The sequence below is a fragment of the Tachysurus vachellii genome, chromosome 11 (genome assembly GCF_030014155.1).
Source record: "Tachysurus vachellii isolate PV-2020 chromosome 11, HZAU_Pvac_v1, whole genome shotgun sequence".
In the NCBI taxonomy this organism is placed as follows: domain Eukaryota; kingdom Metazoa; phylum Chordata; class Actinopteri; order Siluriformes; family Bagridae; genus Tachysurus; species Tachysurus vachellii.
In genome coordinates this window covers 26044963-26064747 of record NC_083470.1, presented here as the reverse complement: position 1 = coordinate 26064747, position 19785 = coordinate 26044963, and the positions used below count along the sequence as shown (strand labels likewise).

The 19785-nt window shown below is 42.9% G+C and overlaps 1 protein-coding gene across 1 annotated transcript in view; it reads right to left on the bottom strand.

The window, feature by feature from the left end:
• si:dkeyp-14d3.1 (transmembrane protein 132C) overlaps positions 1-19785 on the bottom strand; it is a 188959-nt gene that overhangs the window by 7279 nt on the left and 161895 nt on the right. The window contains exon 6 of the mRNA XM_060882350.1: positions 8560-8768. Coding sequence (XP_060738333.1) covers positions 8560-8768 — 209 coding nt within the window. The remainder of the gene's footprint in view (positions 1-8559; positions 8769-19785) is intronic.

Here is a 19785-nt window from a genome sequence, read left to right as displayed (position 1 = left end):
ACACTCACTCAGGTATAAACACTCAGGTATAAACACTCAGGTATAAACACTCATGTGTGAACACTCACTCAGGTATAAACACTCAGGTATAAACACTCAGGTATAAACACTCAGGTATAAACATTCACTCAGGTATAAACACTCAGGTATAAACACTCACTCAGGTATAAACACTCAGGTATAAACACTCAGGTATAAACACTCACTCAGGTATAAACACTCAGGTATAAACACTCACTCAGGTATAAACATTCACTCAGGTATAAACACTCAGGTATAAACACTCACTCAGGTATAAACACTCACTCAGGTATAAACACTCAGGTATAAACATTCACTCAGGTATAAACACTCAGGTATAAACACTCACTCAGGTATAAACATTCACTCAGGTATAAACACTCAGGTATAAACACTCAGGTTTAAACACTCATGAGTGCGGTGTGCTGTGGGGCTGAAGGTGAGGGAGCGGGGGTTTTACTCCTCAAGTGAACAGAACAACACAACACTAACACTTCACTAACACCCTCTTAACGCTGTAGTGTTTATATCGCAGCTAGCTGATGATGTGATGAGTCCAGATATCAGGACACACTTCACTGGTGTTTCATCCTGGATCAGTGTAGATACGTTTTGTTATCTGAAGCATGCACAGAACGGAAAAATAAATAATCAAGCACTGTTTTTTTATCTCCCTTAATATTAATACAGGGTTTTGTGCCCGAGACGACACCGACTCTGTCTTACACACCACGGAGTCAGGAGTCAGCGCTAGCTCGCATTCACACGGCCTCGACGGAGACGAGAAAAAAAACAGTAAATTCGTCTCTTAAGAGCAGAAGCAGCAGAATTAAACACGCAGTGAAAGAGACAGCGTGCCTCAGGGAGCCGTGCTACAATCTCGTTCAGTCACAAACGCTTTCACAGCGTGTCATTTCCACATAAGCCGACCCTTCAGGGAGCTCCGTCTAGAGAGCAAAGTCGCTGCTGTGAGGGGAAAAAACCAGATCACTAGAAAGACAAGCATCTACTGCAGGAGACAAGCTGGGAATATCGGCACAAAGTTTAGAGAGAAAACGACGAGAAAGAGAGAGAGAGAGAAGTCCGGGAGACGAAAGGGAAAGTTTTGTGTTGCTGGATTAAAGAGGACGTTGTCATGGTAACGTCAGCCCTGAATGAATACTGATCAACAGATTGGTTTAGAACGAGATCCAGAAGAAAAGATATCAGATGGGAAATCAGACACACACACACACACACACACACACACACACACACACACACACACACACACACACACACACACACACACACATACACACACACATACACACATACACATACACATACACACATACACACACTCACACTCACACATACACACACTCACACATACACACACACATACACACACACATACACATACACACATACACACACTCACACACATACACACACTCACACATACACACACATACATACACAAACACACACACACACATACACACACATACACACACACACACATACACACACACGCACACACATACACACACACACACACACACACACACACACACATACACACACACGCACACACATACACACATACACATATAAACCTGCAGCTCCACCTGTTACAAAGCACTGACACTGGAGACTCCTTCTTTAACATGTCTGTTGCTATAGAAACAAGAGCATTAATATGAACATAAAACCTGTGATATCTAGCTGCTGTTATAGAAAACTAATCAACACCTTCTGACCAATCAGCATGCAGAATTCCGCAGCTCTGTGGTAAAAATAAAGTAAAAATAAAGTTTATTTAATTAATTAATTATTTTTTAATTACATAACAAAAGTTTAAAAAAATTAATTATTGTTTTCAAATGATTTTGAATCTTTTAAAAAATAATTGAAAAAAATTAATAGATTTTTTTTATTTAATCAAATAATGAAATAAAAAAAGAACTCTGCAACAAAGGCTCAGAGAGACGGAAGGACAATGAGACGAGGCTTCAGTGATCACTCGCATAATGAGATTTTCTCTACAGAAGATGAACAGATGATGTAACGTTATGCGGTCGGTTTCATCGTTCTCTGATATTTATCTCATTTCTGAATGAAGTGAATTGATGAAGGTGGGGAAGTAAAAAATCCTCAGGCAGTGTGTTTGCTCTCTAACTGGTATGATCATGGGATTTACCTCATTCTAACCCTTTATATTCCTCTTACAACACAGGAAGAATGTGTGTGTGTGTGTGTGGTGTGTGTGTGTGTGTGTGTGTGTGTGTGTACGTTTAATTAAACTACTCTACACAAACACCATTGCGAGGCTCCACTGGGGTTTGAAGCAATCACAAATCTAATCAGTTCTTAATCAGATGCAGCAATCAGGACAGAACCCACGCTGCCATCTCAGCGCAATCGCTCCGCTTCACTCGTCCTCCCGCTCCTTCGCTCATGTACGCACGTTTGGCTGAGCTTTACGGCCCGTCGTGTCACGTCGTGTCAGATCCTGATTTTCTCTGAGGAACTGCGATGGCATTTAGCCGCCTGTTTACACTCCGGGGAGGTGAAGGTCAGAAACCTGAATCAGGGGTTTGGGAATTCTTCATGCTATATAGCACACACACACACACACACACATACACACACGCATACACACAAACACACACACATACACACACATACATACACACATACACACACCACACACAAACACATACACACACACACACATACATACACACACACATACACACACCACACACATACACACACACATACATACACACACATACACACACACACAAATGCACACACACATACACACACCACACACACACATACATACACAAACCACACACATACAAACAGACACACATACATACACACACACACACAGACACACATACACACACCACACACATACATACCACACACACACACTCACAGCTCGTGTTTAAGAATAAACAGACTCTGGAGTTACTGCCTGGAGTCAATATATTGATTTCTTTCAGCAATCAAGTGAGAAAACTGGATTAAAATCACTCAGTCATGTGACCCAGCAGGCAGGTTACATGTTAGCAAAGAGGCTACAGACGCTCGGCTAAACTCGTTATCATCGACAGAAACTGAGACGTTTTTGTTTAATGTTGTTGTTTGTCGCTTTCACCGTGTGATTTCTCAATCATTGACATCTTCTCGTACGGATTCCTTCGCTGTATCTCCACGTCTCAGCTACAATATCTTCTACAACATCAACAAGTAACACTGCTGTTTATTCACCTGACCTCACCTGACATTACAGCTTTTTATCTTTCATTTGTTCCTGTTCGGTTTCAGCTGAATAAACGACCCGATTAAAGCCCTCACGCTCTCACCAGTGTGTGGATTAAAATATATTTACATATGCAAATGAGCGATTTGGAAACGTCTGTGCTTACTGCGCTTACTGCGCTTCAGATCTTTAGATCTTTAGTTATTTCTGGGTCTTGGTTCGTGTCTCAGTGGAAACCGATGATCAATGTTTTTGTAGATATTTGATTTTCTCAGATTTTTTTGTTTTGTACATACGAATGTAAATGAAGTCGAGTTGCTGATATAAATAAAGAACTCGACAATAAATCTACAAGCTGAAAGGAAACGTTGGAGCCTTTCATCAGAATTTAGAATCTTTAATTAGAGGTCATGTGAATCGTTAGTCATTTTCAGAAACAAGTGAAAGCTTGTGCGATTTTTATTTTCATCCGTTTCCAGATCCAATCAGCAGCTCTTCAGGACCATGATGCCTCTTAGTGTGTGTTAATGCACGTGTCCTTGGAAATGTTCCTGATTGTCTTTTCCAAGCGAATGTGAAGCCACTTCACTCTCTGTTTAATTAAAACACTGAAATCTATCCCTCCGTCTGTAGCAGCACTTCAGCGCTGCGGGCGACGCATCTGTTACACAACAGTTCTAACAAGTGGTGATGAATTCTACAACCGTCATGACGTGCGGTCATAATACACAACAGACAGGTAATAAAGACCTAAAGATGAGAGGAGAAGGAAAAGTGTATGAGTGTATGTGTGTGTATGTGTGTATGTGTGTGTATGTTTGTTTATGTGTTTGTATGTGTGTGTATGTGTGTGTATGCGTGTGCATGTGTGTGTGTGTGTATGCATATGTATGTGTGCATGTTCCTGTGTGTATATGTGTGTATGTATGTGTGTGTGTGTGTGTGTGCATGTGAATGCATGTGTTTATGTGTTTGTATGTGTGTATGTGTGTGTGCATGTGTATGTGTGTGAATGTGTGTGTATGTGTGTGTATGTACGTGTGTGTATGTGTGTGTGTGTGTGCGCATGTGTATATGTGTGTATGCGTGTGCATGTGTATGCTTGTGCATGTGAGTGTATGTGTGTGTATGTGTGTGTGTGTTGGTGTGTGTATGTGTGCACATGTGTATGCGTGTGTGTATGTGTTTATGTACGTGTATGCGTGTGCATGTGTATGCTTGTGCGTGTGATTGTATGTGTGTATGTGTATCAGTGTGTGTGCATGTGTATGCGTGTGCATGTGTATGCTTGTGCGTGTGAGTGTATGTGTATGTGTGTATGTGCTTATGTACGTGTATGCGTGTGCATGTGTATGCTTGTGCGTGTGAGTGTATGTGTGTATGTGTATGAGTGTGTGTGTGTGTGCATGTGTATGCATGTGTATGTGTGTGTGTATGTGTTTATGTACGTGTATGCGTGTGCATGTGTATGCTTGTGCGTGTGAGTGTATGTGTGTATGTGTGTGTGTGTATGTGTGCATGTGTACTGTATATGTGTGTATGTGTGTATGCTTGTGCATGTGAGTGTGTGTGTGTGTGTGTGTGCATGTGTATGCGTGTGTGTATGCATGTGTATGTGTGTGTATGCGTTTATGTACGTGTATGCGTGTGCATGTGTATGCTTGTGCGTGTGAGTGTATGTGTATGTGTGTGTGTGTGTGCATGTGTGTTTGTGTGTGAATGTGTGTGTATGTGTGTGTATGTACGTGTGTGTATGTGTGTGTGTGTGCGCATGTGTATATGTGTGTATGCGTGTGCATGTGTATGCTTGTGCATGTGAGTGTATGTGTGTGTATGTGTGTGTGTGTTGGTGTGTGTATGTGTGCACATGTGTATGCGTGTGTGTATGTGTTTATGTACGTGTATGCGTGTGCATGTGTATGCTTGTGCGTGTGATTGTATGTGTGTATGTGTATCAGTGTGTGTGCATGTGTATGCGTGTGCATGTGTATGCTTGTGCGTGTGAGTGTATGTGTATGTGTGTATGTGCTTATGTACGTGTATGCGTGTGCATGTGTATGCTTGTGCGTGTGAGTGTATGTGTGTATGTGTATGGGTGTGTGTGTGTGTGTGCATGTGTATGCATGTGTATGTGTGTGTGTATGTGTTTATGTACGTGTATGCGTGTGCATGTGTATGCTTGTGCGTGTGAGTGTATGTGTGTATGTGTGTGTGTGTATGTGTGCATGTGTACTGTATATGTGTGTATGTGTGTATGCTTGTGCATGTGAGTGTGTGTGTGTGTGTGTGTGTGTGTGCATGTGTATGCGTGTGTGTATGCATGTGTATGTGTGTGTATGTGTTTATGTACGTGTATGCGTGTGCATGTGTATGCTTGTGCGTGTGAGTGTATGTGTATGTGTGTTTGTGTGTATTTCTGTTAAAGAGATTTGTATTGTAAATGCCAGATTTGTGTGTATTTGTGTATTTAATGAAGAAACTCTTCCTCCTCCTGTTTTTTTTTCCCTCCTCCTGTTTTTTTTTTTTTGTTACTTAATAAAAACCCTGATCTGAATTTGAACACAAAGAGAATCATAAAAAACAATCTGATGTATTATGGCTGTGCTGCTGAAAGCTTGTGTAAGCCTCTTGATTTCTGTCCATTTGCTCTGAGCGCATGTGTGGAAAACTCCAGCAGAAATGAGACATGAACCCTGCTGTGTGTCGGGCCACTCGAGCGGCTGAGCCATGTTTTATTCTCCTTCCTCTTCATCTCGAATTTATTCGGCCTGCTGAGTTTCTGTACTCAGACTGCGGGGCTGCGCCTCTGCAATCCTGGTACAGCATTATTTATCTCTCTCTATTTCTCTACATCACACACACACACATACACACACACACACACACACACACCAAGGCCAAGAGGGAAATAACTACAAGCTACAAGTTTCTAGGCAAACAAGTTTCTAGGTAAGACGAGGAACGTGTTTGAATCAGATCTTGCAGTAAAATAATCCGATCTCTAGGTTACTTAGAGTTCACGTGTAGGTGTTTGTGTAACCGATGACAATGACGGTGATGAAGTGAGAGAAAATAAAGACTTCACGCTGTGCCGTTTAAACGTCCGCTCGTTTGGTAAACGTGGACGTGTGACACTGTAATGAGTCTGTCTGTGTTTCTGTCCTGTTTCTGTCTGCTGTCTTTCCCTGTGGCTAATTGTTTGCTCCGCCCACTCTTTCTTTTCCATGGACATTAATTGTACTCATTCATCTCCTCAGGTGTGTTGTCTTTGTCTCTGATTGTCTCTGCTTTGTCATTGGTTCCTGTCAGCTATATATACTCTGTTTGTTCACTTCCCTGGGGTTGGTCGTATGTTGGATGTTGGTGTGCCTGTTCCTGTTTCCTGTTAGCCCTGTTTGTTGCCTTGTTCTGTCTGCCTGTCTGTTCAGCTGCTTTCTTGTGTTTTGAATAATTAAACTAATCTGCATTTGGATCCTCACTCGCCTTTGTCCTGCATCGTGACAGACACTCCGCCGAGATCCAGGAGCTACAGTAGTTAAGAAAATCCTGGGATAAAAAGATTAGAGCGAAATCCATACATTTCTCTGAGGTGGTGTGAAGCCTGAACAAACCTAACAATGCTGTGACGTATAGATTACATTCTGTAAGAACAACAGCATTATAAGCAACAGCATTATGAGCCTTGTCACTGAGATTGGCGCTGATCGGGGGAGGGAGGGAGAGGGGGTTGGTTCATTGCTTTTGGCGCTCTCACTCACTCTCTGTGTAGAAAGTAATTTATCAGGTACATTAAACAGGAAAAGGTTTGTAGACACCGGACCATCGCGCTGAAAATATGACCTGTTGGCAAAAAGATAGAAACGTGGAAGCTTCTAGAACGTCTTCTTCTGCCTTCACTGGAACTACAAACACTGCTCCAGCATGATGAAGACTCTGTGCACAAAGCAAGCAAGCTCCATGAAGACCTGGTGTAGAGGTTAAGGTTGGAAATGTCCTGACTTCTGTGTGGAAGAAAGTCTGGTTCTTCAGACAGAGGAGATCGTGTGAGATGAACCCGGTCTGCTTCTGAGGCGTTCCTCAAGTAAGACCACTGAAGAATCAGGAGACTAAGAACCAGGGGCTAATAAAGGAGTTCATCATGTGTTCGAACACAACCTGAACACTCTGGAGTCTAAACATTGGGCAGAAACATTAGGCAGAACACAACCTGAACACTCTGGAGTCTAAACATAGGGCAGAAACATAGGGTAGAACATAACCTGAACACTCTGGAGTCTAAACGTAGGGCAGAAACATAGGGCAGAACACAACCTGAACACTCTGGAGTCTAAACATAGGGCAGAAACATTAGGCAGAACACAACCTGAACACTCTGGAGTCTAAACATAGGGCAGAACACAACCTGAACACTCTGGAGTCTAACATAGGGCAGAAACATAGGGCAGAACACAACCTGAACACTCTGGAGTCTAAACATAGGGCAGAAACATAGGGCAGAACACAACCTGAACACTCTGGAGTCTAAACATAGGGCAGAACACAACCTGAACACTCTGGAGTCTAAACGTAGGGCAGAAACATAGGGCAGAACACAACCTGAACACTCTGGAGTCTAAACATAGGGCAGAAACATAGGGTAGAACACAACCTGAACACTCTGGAGTCTAAACATAGGGCAGAAAATAATGTGCCATTCTGTTGTTGTTTATTTTCTGGAGCTATTTCTGCAGAAGACCTACACAAAATGTTCTACACTGGTTATTTATACGGTTATGACAGGGTTCCTGACCTTCACTACATCTTCTCCATGTTCAGGTGATGTCCTGACTAAACACCTTTGAGTCTCATGACCACCCATCAGGACCTGATCTGACAAATGCCTTCAGTCCAATCTTAGTAAGGCCTTTGGGTTCCAACCAAGCAGAACTTAGTTAACTTCTATAATCATCTGATCTCAGCTGTGACTCCTGCTTGGTTAGAATGAAAGTCTGGAGCAGGTCTTGAACCCTGATCTTCCGACCTTCAACCCAGTGCATTAACCACTTGTGAAATCCTTAGTGGAGGTGGAGAACTTCAGTCTATGACTCATACAATTCTGTTTGATGCTATGGGAGAGAAACATCTGAGGAAACGTAGCTCAGAATATGTTCCTCTGTGCTTAAATATGTATCACCACTGACCACTACTTCACCTGCTGTGTGCTGGATCTCACAGAACACAACCTGTCTCATTGCACCAGCAGTTGTGACGACACCTCGGGGTGTGTCAGTGCTCACCTTGGCGTGTTGGTTGTCGTGGGGATCCTCCAGCCTTTTACGGGGCTCAGCTCCGTGTCCGACACCTCGATGTGCAGCGGTAGGCGAGGGATCCACACGTTCATCTCCAGCTGGGCCGTAGCGAAGCTGTAGGTGAAGTTCACCAGCATCCGCACTCGGCCCTTCATCTCCTTACCGTTGACGTAGACGTAGTCGCACCGGTCTGACACCTGAGACACACACAGAAGGTTCCGTACATCTTAGGGAACATCAGATTAATATATTTATCACAGTCAGAGCGATAAAGCGATGCTAAGATAAAAAGAGACTGATTGAGGGAGTGATAAAGAGAGAGAAGGGCAACGGAAGCAACGAGCAGTGAAATCGCTAACGGATAAACTAACGGCTCGCGTCGGCTCCGTGGTCTTTAATTTAATTGTTACGATCGTGAACGTGAGTTGTTTTTGTTCTGAACGCTGACGTTAACTAACGCTAGAATCGAATCCGAACACATCAGTGCTGTTTGCGTTGTGTTTATTTTCTTTATGTCTTTGTGCCATGGTTCTGTTCGCTGAACATTATGTCTGACACACAAACCTCACTAAATCAAATACACACACTTTATCTTGTGAACAGATTCTTCTCATGAACCCAGAGAGATTAATCTGAAGACGAAACTCTTAAAGGTTTTATTTGTCCTGTGTGTTTACTAACAGACGTCGTCCCCCGCGGGTCCTCTGTAGTTACTGAGTAACAGGCGTTAGGATGAAAAGTGAAGGTCTGCACTTTCCCCTGAACGTCGCATCACTTCAGCACTGAATCTCACGTTTGATGATTAGAGGCTCATCTAGTGAGGATTAATGAGTGTGAGATCTGATGCTAACATCGTTCACGCTCCGTGTCACACGTTCTCTACGTTCTCTGATCCCCCTTATCTCCAGTGGTGCCAATAATTTATTTTGAGTTGTGTGTGTTTCTGAGTGGAGGCCAGTGGGGTTTTTTTCACACCAAATCTCCTGTGTGTGTGTGTGTGTGTGTGTGTGTGTGTGTGTGTGTGTGTGTGTGTGTGTATGTGTGTGTGTGTATGTGTGTATGTGTGTGTGTATGTGTATCTGTCTGTCTGTGTAAGTGGCTTTAAATCACAGCATTTATCCCACTTTGATCTCTCTACTCTTGATCAAAACGCACACACACTCACACACACACAAACACACACAAACACACACACTCTCTCTCTCTCTCTCTCTCTCTCTCTCTCTCTCTCTCTCTCTCTCTCTCTCTCTCTTTCTCTCTCATGAACACATCAAGGTGCTTTGAAGTACCTAAAGTATAGCCCTTGGCTGATTTGAATGCTCTCACACACACACACACACACACACACACACACACACACACACACACACACACACACACACACACACATAAACACACACACCGCTCAAGATCTCTAAATTCTTTCATGTAGTTGTATTTGAAATCTCATTCTGACAGATTTGGGGTTTAACTGAATCACTGAGTGATTAGACACCTGAGGTCACCTGAGTTTGTGGTCAAGGACATGCTTTAGAAGCACACCTCACACTCCTCACACACCTCACACTCCTCACACACCTCACACTCCTCACACACCTCACACTCCTCACACACCTCACACTCCTCACACACCTCACACTCCTCACACACCTCACACTCCTCACACACCTCACACTCCTCACACACCTCACACCCCTCACACACCTCACACACCTCACACTCCTCACACACCTCACACCCCTCACACACCTCACACTCCTCACACACCTCACACACCTCACACACCTCACACTCCTCACACACCTCACACTCCTCACACACCTCACACTCCTCACACACCTCACACTCCTCACACACCTCACACTCCTCACACACCTCACACTCCTCACACACCTCACACTCCTCACACACCTCACACTCCTCACACACCTCACACCCCTCACACACCTCACACACCTCACACTCCTCACACACCTCACACACCTCACACTCCTCACACACCTCACACTCCTCACACACCTCACACACCTCACACACCTCACACACCTCACACTCCTCACACACCTCACACACCTCACACTCCTCACACACCTCACACTCCTCACACACCTCACACACCTCACACTCCTCACACACCTCACACTCCTCACACACCTCACACTCCTCACACACCTCACACTCCTCACACTCCTCACACACCTCACACACCTCACACACCTCACACTCCTCACACACCTCACACTCCTCACACACCTCACACTCCTCACACACCTCACACACCTCACACACCTCACACTCCTCACACACCTCACACTCCTCACACACCTCACACTCCTCACACACCTCACACTCCTCACACACCTCACACACCTCACACACCTCACACTCCTCACACACCTCACACTCCTCACACACCTCACACTCCTCACACACCTCACACTCCTCACACTCCTCACACACCTCACACTCCTCACACACCTCACACTCCTAACACTCCTCACACACCTCACACTCCTCACACACCTCACACTCCTAACACTCCTCACACTCCTAACAGTCCTAACACTCCTCACACACCTCACACTCCTCACACTCCTAACACTCCTCACACACCTCAAACCTTACACACCTCACACTCCTCACACACCGCACACTCATTACACACCTCACACACCGCACACTCATTACACACCTCACACACCTCACACTCCTCATACACCTGTACTCTCCTCTTACATTCCTTACATACACTCCTCACACACACACCTTACACTCCTATCACTCCTCACACACCTCTTACACACACTCCTCACACACACCTTATGCTCCTCACAAACCTCACTCCTCACACATCTCACACTCCTTATACACCTCACACACCTCACACTCCTCACACTCATTACACACCTCACACTCCTCACACACCTCACACTCATTACACACCTCACACACCTCATACACCTCACACTCCTCACACACCTCACACTCATTACACACCTCACACACCTCACACACCTCATACACCTCACACTCCTCACACTCCTCACACTCCGCTCACACTCCTCACACACAGCTCACACTCCTGTACTCTCCTCTTACATTCCTTACACACACTCCTCACACTCCTCAAACTCCTCACACATCCCATAGTCCTCTTACACACCTCACGAGCCTCACACACACCTCTCGCAGCTCATGCACTCCTCACACTCCTCACACACCTCATGTCTTTCATAATTTCCTGGAACTATGAGATCTGTGATATTTTTTCATTTCTGTCCAAATAACAAGAACAAACAAATAGAAATCATGGCCTCATCACACTGATAATCCCTGTGTGTTTATCGACATCCTCATAAACACCTGTGAGCAGGTGTGTGTGTGTGTGTGTGTATGTGTGTCTGTGTGTGCGAATGTGTGTGTGGTCTATCCTACATTGCAGCTACTCTCAGATAATGAGTTCTGGTGATTACAGCAGGACGTCCACGCAGTGTGAGGACATGTTTCTCCTGTGACTTGTGCTTCTGTAGCTCGTCTGTAGCTGTTAAACACAGGGGCAGTAACGTAATTCTGTGTTTTTGTCTTGTTGTTATGGTAACACCGCTATCTTGACCCTGGCTGTAAAATGTATAAAACTTACTCGCTTCCAGCAAACTTCTGTCCACGCTGCTGCCGCTAATTACCTGATTGCTGTAGGAGCATAAAGAGAAATGGAGCGAGTGATTATATCATATTAAACCAGAGTCTAATAGTCAGTGGAGTATCCTGTGTGTGTGTGTGTGTGTGTGTGTGTGTGTGTGTGTGTGTGTGTGTGTGCAACAGCACTATAAAAGCTTAGAGTCAGAGAGCAGGCTGCAGTACGAATATAAAGACATCATGTTGTATTTATAGCCTGCAAGTGTCTCAGTGCTTTAGAGCTGTTAGACCTGAGAGATTGTGTGTGTGTGTGTGTGTGTGTGTGTGTGTGTGTGTGTGTGTGTGTGTGTGTTTTTCACTCCATCTGACTGATAGAGATGTCTGTCAGGGTCCTCGGCTCTTTTTTCCTCACCTACCTGCCTGTAAACGAGGCTTTTTGTTGCCTGCTAAGCAGATATTGAGTATGAAATCTTGTTCCAATCACAAACACTGCAGTCACACACACACACACACACACACACACACACACACGCTCTCACACACACACACACACACACACACACACACACACACACACACACACTCTCTCACACACACACACACACACACACACACACACACACACACACACACACACACACACACACACACACACACTCTCTCTCACACACACACACACACACACACACACACACAGTCAGGAAGCTCATTATTAATCATTGACATTAGGGGATGTAATCCGCGTGTCTAGAACAGCACACGTCCACATTAAGGTGTTAAATGAACCGGCTGTCACCGTCAGACAGAATTAATCAAGCACCTATCTGAGGAGGAGAGCGAGACAATATACTGAAAATGAATGGAGAGAAAGAGTGTTTGCAGTAGGAAAGGGAATCCCTTGTTTTTAAATCTGTTATTAAGATCACATCGTATTCATCAGACTCAGTATTGTGCTCCTGTACTCGTATCAGACAGCATGCGATGCTACGTGACACAGAACTCTATATAAATTTGTGTCGAATTCTACTTTTAAACCTCTTCCAGCGAAGACACAGATGTAATTAGATTGACGAACGTGAACGGAAGAAAGCTTTAGCTGAATGCGTGTTGTGAAGATATCACACGATGGGTCTCGACCCAAACCTGCGGAAAACCTGAGGAATCATTTTGAAGAGTTTTCGTGTTTATTTCTGCGATCGCAGACGAACGAAAACAGCAATTTGATCAAAGCAGACTGTGAGAAAAATCTGTGAGAATTGCAGCGGGAAGAATCCTGACATCTGCCGAGAATACGAGTGATAAAATATCGTAAACATAAAACCTAGCGTAAAAAGCGTGAGGAGGAGGAGATCGCTAGCAACATCTCACATCAGAAAGATCGGCCTAGCAGTGGAAGATCTCCATGTCTATTGTTCAGCTGATCCGCACCACAGACGTGAACCTATTCACTTCATCACGGTTTTAGAGACATCCACAACTATAGTTTTTACTGAACACAGAATAAATTAGCAAGAACGTTCTGCTCGGCTTCTGCTCTGTTTTTTAAAGTCGTTTCAAAACAAGAAGCTCTGACGCAGTGGCTGCTTTTAAAAATCCCATTTAACAAAACTATAATTAAACGTTCTCGTAAAATATCCTGAGTGTATAAACCCGTGTTTAGGAGACGCTCGTAATAGCTAATGCTCTTTCAAAGGCTATAGAACACACACACACACACACACACACACACACACACACACACACACACACACACACTACAACTACTCACTGTATTATTTTGGGCCTTTTTTCTTTCCAAAATTGTCATTTTTTAAAAAAGTTTTTCTACTCTGTTGTTTTTCTCAAAAAGGTTATACAATAGAATGTGAAAACTCATTATTAATTATTAATATTAAAAGTGTGATAAAAATAGTTAAATTTGTCCTACACATAAAACTGGAACAAACTTTGAGAAAATATAATAATAAACAGTAAAAAGTTTTAAACTGAACGTAAACAGTGTACATTTTAACACGTAAAACTACTGTGAAGTTATTTTATTAAGTTATTTTATTACATTTTTCTCTACATGGTAAAGATTAAGTTTAAAAGTGTAAGTTTAATAAAAGTGTAAAGTTTTACAGCTAAGGCAAATTGCTGTTACACTTTAACCTTTTAAAGTTGGTGTACATTTTTGTGTAAACTTTGAAACAAATGACGTGTAAAGGTGAAAGTTTACTGTAAAGTTATTGTAATGTTCATCATCCGTGTAAAGTTAGTTTACTGTAAAGTTTACTGTAAAGTTATTGTAATGTTCATCATCCATGTAAAGTTAGTTTACTGTAAAGTTTACTGTAAAGTTTACTGTAAAGTTATTGTAATGTTCATCATCCATGTAAAGTTAGTTTACTGTAAAGTTTACTGTAAAGTTTACTGTAAAGTTAGTGTAATGTTCATCATCAGTGTAAAGTTAGTTTACTGTAAAGTTTGCTGTAAAGTTATTGTAATGTTCATCATCCATGTAAAGTTAGTTTACTGTAAAGTTAGTGTAATGTTCATCATCTGTGTAAAGATTGTGTAAGTTGTGTAAAGATTTGTGTAATATTTTAAAGGTTGTGTAAATTAAAAGTAAACTGAATGTTTATTAAATGAAGTGTAAAGTTGTAAGATAATGCTGTAATGTTTAGTTGTAAGATGTGTAAAGTTTAGATTAGGATTAAGATTGAGTGTAAATTTATGAGTAAACTGAGGTTTTTGAAGAAAATATCAATTTGAAAGTTTACAGTTAGTGTAAATTTAAGTAAAGTAATTGTGTAAATGTAGTAAAAATGTAATGTAACTGTAACCTTGAAGCTTAAAGTTCATGTATATTCACTTTATCAAAACTTGTGTAAAGTTTATGTAGTGTAAATGTAGTGTAATGATCAGTTTAAATTTACGGTTTAGTGTAAAGTTTAAAGATTGTAGTTTAAATTTAATGAAATTGTGTAAATTCATCTGTAAAATGTTAGCGTTATTTTTAATGGTGGTGTAAAATTGTAAGTCTAAAGGTTTAAAGTTCTGCTAAATCTGAAATGAGTGTAAATGTTTCACATTTAAAGGTCGGTGTAAAGTTTTAAACTCAGTGTTAATGTTTCGTTTGAGGTTTGTGTATGTGGTTAGTGTTAAGTTTTAAAAGTGGAGAAGAGGACATTAAGAAGTCACCACAGCAGCACTGGTGCTCACGTTAGCGTATTTGTGCTAAATCTACGACCTGGTGCTTTTCTCCGAGACCTTGGATGTTCTGCCTCCACGTTCCCCACCTGAGTTTACTCCATCTTTCTGTCATAAACATGGAGCTGTGTATTAGCTGTAGTTATTACAGCAGGAATAAATCACAGTGCAGAGCAGCGGGACTCTAATCTGCTCCTGCTCAGGCTGATGTGGACTTCATTTCTACCTGACTGACTCCAAATCGTGCTTTAAATCAACTGCATGACTGATTCCTACAAACACACACAAACACACAAACACACACACGTGTGTACACACACACACACACACACACACACACACACACACACACACACAAAAATTCATTCTCTTGCTCTCTTTCACATGTAATTTGTAATCAGACTGTCTGGCTGCTGTGGCCTAAAAAATCAGACACCACACACACGCACACACACACACCTAATCAGTAGGGTGTTATAATGGCAGTCTGAATAGACAAACTGTTCTGCTTTAAAGAAGAAAAAATCAATCGATTTAAAGAGCTGTGAGACAAAACCTGAGTAGAATTTGCCTGAAATTAAGTAGTTCACCTTCTCTGATCTTTTCTGTCTGAGCAAACAGAAAAAAAGAAGGAATCATCAAGTAAAACTCGCGCTGTATTTTTAATCTACTTTCTTAACGATGCCTCTGGCTTTCACACTAGCTGAAGTTAGCTTTTCACTGCTCGAGTTCACTGAGCGACTACTGCGTGGTCCACCGCCGAGGAGACGTCACAGACGGTCATCAGATGATTTCTCTACGCATCGTTTGTGTTTGTTTTCTTTAACAACACTCAACGTTAACCTCACGTTAAAAAAGATTAAAACCTTTGTCTAATGTCGCTGCCGGCCGAAGTGTCCACAACGAGAAAGGTTGTGTTATTATTTTCAGATGCATCGTTGCGTCAGGACGGACAGGAAGCTGCAATAACAACACGGTGATAATAGTGTAAGAACGAAATAAAAATATAACGGCCAGACAAAAGACAACAAAGACGCAGAGATATCAAAGGCCTCGAGAACAGAAGAATGAAAGAGCAGCGTCTATTTTAGATGGAGGATGTAATGAGCGCTGACTGGTAGAGACGATGTTTTGGAATATTGACTGAAAAAAAAAAGCCATTACGCCTCACATCAAACCAGACACGGAGCGGCAGCACGCTGCGGGAGTCTCAGCAGGGAGAGGTTTTAGTAATAGAACAACGAGCTGTAATCAAAGCCAGCTATCAACCTCTGTGTGAAGTTCAGCGAGAATCAAAACTATTCAGCTTGTTCCATTGTTGTTGTTGTTGTGTGTGTGTGTGTGTGTGTGCTATTAAAGTCATTTTCTTAAAGTCCCCTTTAAGTGTGTCATTAGCAGGAACATGCGTTCCGGTGGTTTCGGCAGCTCGAGAGCTCGACAGAGTACGAAACCGTCCCGGGGAAAGAGCCGAGCCTGAGCTTGCGGTGTCTCTGTACGTCGTGTTGTGTTTGTGACCTTAATAACACCAGCCATCAGCTCTGTTGTTGTTTCTGTGTCTTATGTATGACTCGCTGCTGTAAGAGACAGCTCCATCGATCTTCTCTGTGGAGACCAGCTTCTCTACCTCACAGGTCAGGGTTTAAGTGTCGCTGAACATTATTGAAAGTGTTTTTAGCTAGACAGAGGTACAGCTTTGACGGAGAATAAGAGGTTCCAGATAACAGGTCCTGACCTAAATACTACCGTAAACAGTAAACAGCAGCTCCTGCCCCTAGTGTCACAGCCACCTATCAAACATAAATCCTACCCCTCCACTTCAGCCAATCAGAGCTCAGTTCCCTGTACACCGAACATCACTGTAATAAATAAGGATAAATAAGGATTCTAACACCACCGTAACCAATCAAACCATAACTCCCAATCCCTATACTGTTGTAACCAATGAACCATACTGTAAGTCCCACCCCCAAAGCCACTGTAACCAATCAGAGGCTCTTTAATCAGTTAGACTGCATTTCCTGTGCCAAATCCTACTGTAAAGAATAAACAGCAGTTCCTGTCCTAATGCCACTGTAACTAACAACACCATAAGTCCCACCCCAAACACCACAGTAACCAAACAGAAAGCAGTTTCCAGCCCAAATACTGTGGGAACCTTTAAGTAATAGTTTCTGCCCCAATGCCACTGCGACCAATCACTGTGAATGCCAATATCACCATCAAAAATCATCCAACTTGACAATGACCAATCAAACCACATGTCCCACCCCAATGACTCTGTAACCAATCAAACCACATGTCCCACCCCAATGACCCTGTAACCAATCAAACTACATGTCCCACCCCAATGACCCTGTAACCAATCAAACCACATGTCCTACCCCAATGACACCATGTCCCACCCCAATGACCCTGTAACCAATCAAACCACAAGTCCTACCCCAATGACACTAACCAATCAAACCACAAGTCCCACCCCAATGACCCTGTAACCAATAAAACAACATGTCCCACCCCAATGACCCTGTAACCAATAAAACTACATGTCCCACCACAATGCCCCTGTAACCAATCAAACCACAAGTCCCACCCCAATGACCCTGTAACCAATCAAACAACATGTCCCACCCCAATGACACCATAACCAATAAAACAACATGTCCCACCCCAATGACCCTGTAACCAATCAAACCACACGTCCCACCACCAAAGCCTCAATAACCAATCACAGCTAATTTCTTTCCACTCACCGCTGTAACCTGTGAGATCCCAGTTCTTACCCCCAAAGCCACTGTAACCAATCAGAGACCAGTTCCCGTCTCGTCATAACACCACTGTGACTAACGGCGCTGGAGCAAACGCTCTTCTTTGATGAAGATACAGTTTACACAAACAAACAGTGAGTGTGTAATTAGAACTGAAAGCAGCACACACACCGATTTAGTCAGATATATCCTGAGCAATCATTCCTGCAGCAACTGTAATTTTGTCTTAATTAGTTGTTTGTGATTGTGAGAGTCTTGCAGCAGTAATGTTCTGGATGAGGTGGACGAGGTCAAGGCTGTACAAACAAATCCACGTTTTATCTCCTGTGATGTACACGTTTCAGATTGGTGGTGATATCAGAGTGCAGAGATGTTTTAATTTGCCTCGCTTATCTAATTATCCTGTCGTATTCATCTGGAACGGAGGGCAAAGTTAACGACACAGGTTTTATTTTCTGAAACGGTTTTAATTTGGACTCGTTTTCAGGACGAGTTTCAGAGTTCCGGCTTCGCGGCGTCAGGAAACCGAGAGCGAATCGGATCTGAGGGACGACAGAAGCGGCTTTCGCTTTACCTCGTGAAATGTCAATTACCCCTTTCCACTAAATCAGGTAAGCAGTGAAGCCTGATGAGGTGGGATTTAATGCCCTCTGTCATGGCTAATTACAGTCGCAGTCATTTTGTAGATTTATTAGCGAAGAATTTTTTTACAGCGTAATTTATTATAAAGAGATTTAGATGGATTTATACCAGAGTAGTTAGTGTAGTGGAACTTTATAGTCAGTGTCCTGTCCTCTGTTGAGTGTGTGTGTTTGTGTGTGTGTGTGTGTGTGTGTGTGTGTGTGTGGTACATGAATAGTTCTTTTTCAGAACTTTTATGACCTCCTTAATAATTAATATTGTTAAGTATACACATTTAATTTCGTAGCATAATCACACACACACACACACACACACACACACACACACACACACACACACACACTCCAGTATTCTGCACATCATCCATCCTGACTTCCTGTCCTAGCTTCTTTACCCTTCATTAAACGCCCAAGATCGATCCCTTTTTCCTTCCTTATATGGTCATCACTTCCTGTTTTTCCCGTGAGCACTTATATTGAAGGTGCTGCTGTTGTTTCCTAGACTAGCTAGTAACATTATTACCCCCTGCTTTGTATTTTTATGTTGTGCTTTTGTCTGTGATTCTTAAATGAACTCGAGAAGAGGAAAGAGGAAATCTCATCCATCAGGACGACGTCCTCCAGCGTTCGCTCTGATGTCCCCGACGCCTGACCAGCGAATCAGCGCCTTTATTATCTAGAGGCAGTGTGTTGGATTAAACATCCTCAATTCACAGTTAGACCTGTAGTATCCGTGGTCGGGAATAGAGCAGGTCCATGTATTTGCCATCTTTCACATACAAAGAGCTTACAGAGGCCTACGATTGGCTCGAGTGCCACTGTGATTGACAGGGGCGAGACGGTATGCCCCTCCCACTGAGACAGCATCTACAGTACGGTTGTGACAACATCAGGATCGGAGCTTTCTCTCTCCTGGCAATCCTGAGAATGGACACGTGTGCAGCAGCAGTGTGTTATTAACATTCACGGCAGTCTGACTG